Source organism: Haemorhous mexicanus, chromosome 19 (genome assembly GCF_027477595.1).
Source record: "Haemorhous mexicanus isolate bHaeMex1 chromosome 19, bHaeMex1.pri, whole genome shotgun sequence".
Taxonomy (NCBI): Eukaryota; Metazoa; Chordata; class Aves; order Passeriformes; family Fringillidae; genus Haemorhous; species Haemorhous mexicanus.
Window position 1 is genome coordinate 11,856,388 of NC_082359.1, and position 6,702 is coordinate 11,863,089.

At 51.4% G+C, this 6,702-nt stretch overlaps 2 protein-coding genes across 2 annotated transcripts; one reads left to right on the forward strand and one right to left on the reverse strand.

The window, feature by feature from the left end:
* Nucleotides 1-55: 55 nt before the first annotated feature.
* Nucleotides 56-4,603, reverse strand: RILPL2 (Rab interacting lysosomal protein like 2). Its single transcript, XM_059863159.1, has 4 exons — nt 4,229-4,603; nt 3,221-3,372; nt 810-920; nt 56-332 (listed from the first exon to the last, which is right to left on the reverse strand). Exons 1-4 carry the CDS (start codon nt 4,580-4,582, stop codon nt 308-310), a joined length of 642 nt encoding a protein of 213 aa, XP_059719142.1. The 5' UTR covers nt 4,583-4,603; the 3' UTR covers nt 56-307.
* Nucleotides 4,604-4,612: 9 nt separating this feature from the next.
* On the forward strand, nt 4,613-6,275 carry SNRNP35 (small nuclear ribonucleoprotein U11/U12 subunit 35). Its single transcript, XM_059863158.1, has 2 exons — nt 4,613-4,766; nt 5,268-6,275. Exon 2 carries the CDS (start codon nt 5,271-5,273, stop codon nt 6,066-6,068), a length of 798 nt encoding a protein of 265 aa, XP_059719141.1. The 5' UTR covers nt 4,613-4,766; nt 5,268-5,270; the 3' UTR covers nt 6,069-6,275.
* Nucleotides 6,276-6,702: the final 427 nt, after the last annotated feature.

The following is a 6,702-nucleotide window of genomic DNA, read 5'->3' on the forward strand; positions in this document are numbered from 1 at the left end:
AAGTATGCTGTAGTACAGATTATCACAGGCTCTTTTAATAAGAATAAACCCCAACTTTGTACAAACATTTTATTTTCTACATGTAGATAATGTCTGACAGTAAGAAATACAAAAAGTGTCTGTTTCAAACAATTTCTGAAAAAGCAGAGTAAAATCTATTCTGAAAGAATATTTTACAACATGATTTTAATGAGATTGCTCATTCTCTACAGTAGGAGTGATGCTGCTGCTTCCAGTCATTGTCTTTCCCAATGCCTCTGAGGCTCATCAGTGCCATTCTCACCAGCAGCAAAGTCCTTGAGGATGCTCATTTTCCATGTTTAAAAGAAAACCTAAAAAAAGAGGAAAAAAAATCAATAGCAGAAAGGAAACAATAATGCACAACTGGAAAACAAGGAACAGGCAGGGGGCTGGCCCTGTCAATGTGCTATTTTGGGGGACTTTAGGGACAGACCCTGAGCTAGTGGGTTTTGTGTACATTTAAACAAAGCCTGGGGCCAGCTGGGGTGCTCCCACAGCACAGCCCTGAGGGGCTGGCAGGGGAGGCAACTATTGAATCATTTTGCTCAGGAATCCTGTTTTTCCTAGGAAAAAAGTGACTCCCTGCTTGCCTGGGTGGAGGTTGCTTTCCTGTGCAGTGCTTTTTCCCCAGGAAGAGATTGCTTTATCAGGTTTTTAACTTTACATGGAGAGCAGAAAACAATATCCAGCCAACTAGGCTAAAGTTCAGCATCCACCCCTGGATTCACTGTGGAAGGAGTGGGCCACGTTCTCAAAAATTCTGCCCCAAAAGCTGCAGACAAACTTACAGCCGTTTGATGATTGTCTTCTCTTCACTGTCCTTTCTGGTGCCAGCACTGCTGCCACTGGCTTCTTTGTCCAGTTCTTCAGTTTGGTCCCTTTTCTGTGAGATGATCCCACTGGGAAAAGAAATGGTTTTGTTTATTTTTTATGGGTTTGTGCAGAGTGTGACAGTGCATGAGTTAGACCTCTCACTGGACATGGGTGAATGAGTGTTCACAGGACAGGGATGGCAGCCCAGCCTCTTTCTTCTACTGAACTGAAAATAATGAATTATTATCCCTAAATACAGCAGTGTAATGGTGCCAGGGTTATGCTTTAATGAGAACACTAAAAAAGTAACAAGCTGACTTCTCCACAGAGAAAAAAATGGCAAATCATAATGGGGGTGAAAGGGAAGTGTAATCACACTTGGATTTGTGCAGAAGTCCAAGGGTGAGAGGACGGTGCAGACACAAATGGTGAAATTGTGCAGGGGTGGATGGATGTGTGGTACCTCCAGCGCAGCCACCCAGGCTCACACCAGGCCTGGGAACAGATGGGAGATTCCCAGCTCCCCTGCAAGGCAGGTGCCTGTTCCTCTTTCCACCCTACAGAGAAGAGAAGAAAGGCTTTGCCTCAGCTCTAGATTTTGCCATCCCACTTCAGTGTTTCTACACTCCAGAAGCTGTAACCGCCTACTCCAGGCAGCAGTTTCAGTTTGACCAAAGGGTGTTTTCCCTGCCTGGAACAGGGTGAGATTTTCCCAGCCTGCACACTCAGTGTTTTCACAGCATGTCCTGAGCTGACCTCAGTCATTTGGAGAGCTCACTGGATCAAAGCCTGTGACTGCAGTAGCTGCAGGCAAAGAATAGCCAAGCAACACTCAACTGGATTCAAAAATAAAAACACAGAGCAGTTAAAAACTGGTGTGACACCAGGCACAGGGTAATTCTGAGGCAGACTCTCCTCTTGGATAAATGAGACAATGAAATGTTGGGTGACACTGCAGAGCTCTAACATCTGCATAGTAACTTCTGCCCCAAAATCATGATGAAAAATGCAGTCCCCAAACACCACCAGTCAATTTGAGCCAGTCTCTGAGATGTTTGTTACCTTGTGTTATGCAGAGCTTATTTCCACTGTGTACAAGGCATTTTAGAACATAGATTTATCCTCTTCTCCTGCACAATTACTCTTTACTACAATTACAATTAGGATTTTATGTGACTGTTTAGAGAGAAAATGAGTTTTGGCTTAAGCTGTAACACTGAATGAGGAGATAACCTCACAAATTACTAGACCTGAAAAGCAGCCCTGCCCTGCTCTTGGTGCACAGCACTGTGACTCAGTTCACTAAAAACCTGAAAACATTCCCACTGTTACATTTTAAACTTGGCCTGTACTAAACTGTGTAACAGCTGGGAAATCAAAGCAAGAAGCCATTTCACTGCTGCACAGCAAAGCAGCCAGCTGAGCTGGGAAAGTGTTGTCAAGCAGTTTGTAAATTCTTGGATTTAAGTGTAACTTCTTGGCTTAACCTGCCTGTTACAGACAAGGCACAGGGCGGGCTCGCTGTATCCAGGAGGGTGCTGCTGAGATATCCCAACTGAAATCTATTGTGCTCAGACAGTTTGTGTCTAGATTAAGAAAGTTCTTGACCCAAAGAGTTTATAATCCAACCTGATGAGAGGTGGCAGAGGCTGGGAAGGAGAGCCTTTGAGGTGAATTAATTTGTAGCACCAAGATCAAGACCCTTCCCACATCCCACCCTTTGACTCACACTGACTCTCCCTTCAGGAAAGACCAAACCCTTCTCTGAAATCACTTGCTTTGCACAGTTCAATGGCCTTACACTTAAAAACCCCACAGCTTATCATGAATGATGAAAGAGCAGTCTTAAAAACCCCACAGCTTATCATGAATGATGAAAGAGCTCAACATTCTGTTTCTAGTGCCACGCCCCCGTGGGAGCGAAGGAGCGGAGATCAACCAGTGTTGTGCTGCAGGAGGAAGGAAAGTTTGACTAAAGCTGAGCTGGAAACCCCCCCTGTGCTCTTTGGTATGTAGTGTGGCTTTAGACACAGCGTGTGTGCAGCTGCTGTGACTGCACAGATGAATTCCTGTGCACGAGAACCCAACCTGGATGTGGAGTGGGAGTAACTCTGCGTAGGCTGAGAGTGGGACAATTATGGGAATGGGCTGAGAACTGTGCAGAGGAAAAGGGAGTTTGGTTTTTAAATTGTGTTCCATAGAGACTTCATTGTTCCCCCATTTTTCTTTGTTCATGTGTATTCTCTGGGGAGCACAGGGGTCACTTACAGATCTGGACAGTGCCTATCCTGACCTAGGGGCTCAAACCTTCAAGACTCTCAAATGATAAGCTTCATGAAGTACTTGTTATTAGTAGAATTAGTTCTCTGCTGACTTCAAGCTTTACCTCTTATAGCACTGTAGCTCCTCTTGCACCACCAGAAGCTGAGCTTTCAGCTGGTTCCTCTCTTGCAATACATCTCGGAGCTCTTGTAACGTGAACCGGGGCCGGTTGGGGTCTGTGAGGTCTATCACCATTTGATCTGGTCCAAGGCTGGGCTGTAAAAAAACCAGTGGTGGATCTTGTAACCTCTCAAAAAACTCAGCATTCAGAGAGTAAAATATCTGGATTTTATAAATATGAAATTTTTAGAACTGGTATGAATTCATCTCAATCCTGATTTTTTTTTTTCCCCAAGCAGTTAATTATAGTTCTTCATATTTTTGTATTCCCTTAGTGACTGTGTTCCCCAGCCAAGTATAGGCCACAACTGTGACAAGCTCTGACCACAGTTAAAAGCAAAGTCTCTGTCCCAAAGAGTTTGCAATTTAGTTGTCAAGAAGATGCTTTTATCAGATTGTTCTCAGATGATGAGTGAGGCTGAGCCTTCTAATGCCACACCAAAATTCCGTGTCAAAGAAAGGTGAGACCTGAACTCACCTTTTTTGTTTTAAAACCTTTGTAGTAATCAAGACATCCATTTCCCTCACAGGGGGTAACAAAGCCTCAGTGTTTGCATACCGTTGTCTCTATGGGGCCGGTGCTGTGCAAGAGCTGAACATGGTGGGTTTGTACTCTGAACTTTGTGCGTGACTGACCCAACTTTGCTGGGTCAGTCACTGCAGTGAAACTGGAGTGAGGAATCCAGAGCACTGCGATCCTAACCAAACCCGAAGGAAAGACCTTCAAGGCTTTCATGGCAAAAGACGGGAAGTGACTTTGTGAGACTCGTCCTGCTGACACAAAAGAGACCACAAGTATGGGCCGGCCCATCTGGCGTAGTTCTGGGTGCGCTCCGCGACCCGCGCGTGGTGTGCCCGTGCTGGGGAAGGAGCCCGTGTCTGTCCCTTGTGCCCCGGCCGTGTCCCCTGTGCCCGGCCGTGTCCCTTGTGCCCGGCCGAGTCCCGCACCCACCTGCGGGGCGCTCCCGCGGGCCGCCGCCCGCAGCTGCTCCAGCTCCCGCCGGAGGCTGTCCCGCTCCCGCCGCAGCTGCTCCTCGACCACGCTGCTCTCGCTCACCAGCGCCTCCAGCATCTCCAGCACCCTGACGATCCTGAACTGCAGCCGGGCGCGGGCGGCGGGCAGCTGCGGCCCGGCGCGGAGCTGCAGCAGGTCTCGGCCCACCACGGAGGAGATGTCGTAGACATCCGCGGCCGTCAGCTGGAACGGGCTCTTCTCCAGGGCGCTCTCCGGGCCGCCATCCTCATCCTCACCCTCATCCTCCTCCTCCTCCTCCAGCTCCTCCTCCCCGTCCCGGCCCCGCTCCATGCCCGCCGCACCCCGGCGCTCCCTCCCTCCCTCCCTCCCAGCCGGGCCGGGCGGCGCTGCCGGCAGGGCCGCGGGCGGAGCGGCCCCTCCCGTCCCCGGCTCTCCCATGGCGACGGCCGCGGCCCCGCGCCGCTTCCCGCCCTGCCCCTTCCCTTGAGGAGGCACCGCCCGCGCTCCGCTGCCGGTAAGCGACCGGGGGGCTCTCCGGCAGCCCCGGGAACCGGCACTGAGGCGGGTGAACGCATCGGCCTTTCCGCAGGGCCACGTCCGCCTCGGCGGCTCGGGGAGCAGGGCGGGGAGACTGGCGGGCTCCGGGAGCGGGGAAAGGGGCTGAGATCGACCCCGGCGGGAGCGGCTGCGGCTCCTCCGGGCCGGCGGATCGGCCCCTGCCCGCCGGGAGAGCCGCGTCCCCGCCGGGAGCGGGGCTGAGGGGCCTCCTCGGCCGGGCGCGGGGGAAGGCCGGGGCCCCTCAGGCCGGGGTAGGCCAAGGTAGGATGCGGCTCCCCGACGCGGCTCTGTCCCGGCATGTGGACTCAAACAACAGCGACACGGCTGGTTTATTTTCGTGTGTCACACTTTGGGGGGATTTTCGGATGATCACAGTGCAGCGGTGCTGGAAGCGATTCTTGCACAGGCTGTTCTGACACAGCCGTGAGCCCGTGCCGTGTGTGTTCTCCCCCACTAGACAATGGCTGACTGGGCCCCCATAGCCAAGGAGTACGACCCCCTCAAGGCTGGCAGCATCGATGGCACGGACGAGGAGCCCCACGACCGGGCCATATGGCGGGCAATGCTGGCACGGTACATACCCAACAAGGGCGTCACGGGAGATCCTCACCTCACCCTCTTCGTGGCAAGGCTCAACCTTCAGACTACAGAAGAGAAATTAAAAGAGGTTTTTTCCCGCTATGGAGACATCAGGAAGATCCGTCTGGTTCGAGACCTGGTCACGGGATTTTCCAAGGGTTATGCGTTTATTGAGTACAAAGAGGAGCGCGCGCTCCTCAAGGCTCACAGAGATGCCAACAGGCTCGTCATCGACCAACATGAGATCTTTGTGGACTTTGAACTGGAAAGAACTCTCAAAGGATGGATTCCCCGGAGGCTTGGGGGTGGGTTTGGAGGCAAAAAAGAATCTGGGCAGCTGCGGTTTGGAGGACGGGACAGACCTTTCCGAAAGCCCATCAATTTGCCAAACATAAAAAATGATTTCTACGGAGAAGGATCATCAGAGAAAAGAAACTGGTCTCGTGAGGGAACGAGGGACTGGAGAACGAGGGACCGGGACCACGAGAGGAGCAGGGACAAACGCTGGCCAGAAAGGGAGAGGTCGTGGGCTTGGGGTGACAGTGAGAGAGAGAGAGACTCCAAAGAGGAGAGGAGCAGGGGGAGGGAAAGGAAGGATAGAGACAGGAAGGACAGGGATAGAGACCGGAGCAGGGACAGAGATACCAGGAAGCAAAGAGATGATGATAAGCACAGATAGGTGACCGTGCCTTGTCCTTGGGGTGTGTGACCTACCCCTAGGGCAGCTCGGGGCTGTGACAGCAGTCCCAGAACAAGCTGCGGTGTTACCACCTTGTGCCTGTGACTCTGCTGCCAGCAGCTCTCTGTGGTTTGGTTCCTACTGCAGTTGAGATGTGTGTTGAATTGTTCTTTAGAGAAAATAAACTTTTGTATTAATGTTTTTGAACTGGTGAGTGCTGTAAGAAATGCACTGGGTGACGAGGTATCCACGTGCCAGGTGTCCACGTGTTTGTTATGAAACAGACCCGTGCTGGAGACACAGGAACAGAATAGCAACAAACTTCTGAAACTTCTGTGCCCCAGAACAAAAGCTGATGGGAAGTGGCTTCATTTTTGGGAAGACACTGGGACAGGCAAGACCTTTGTTGATACTGTGTCCTTAACTAGTTCTCCCAGGTGAGAGGGAAACATGGAACCAATCCACTGTCCATGACATGGGAGGATGAAACTCCTTTGTACAGAGGAATGTGCACCACGGGACAGTAAGCACATCAGAAAATGCCTCATGTTCCTGATGGATCCATGGACAGTCACTGAAGGAGGGTGTCATGGGTAGATGTGGTTGTGGCTGAACCCACTCTGTCCTCACCCTT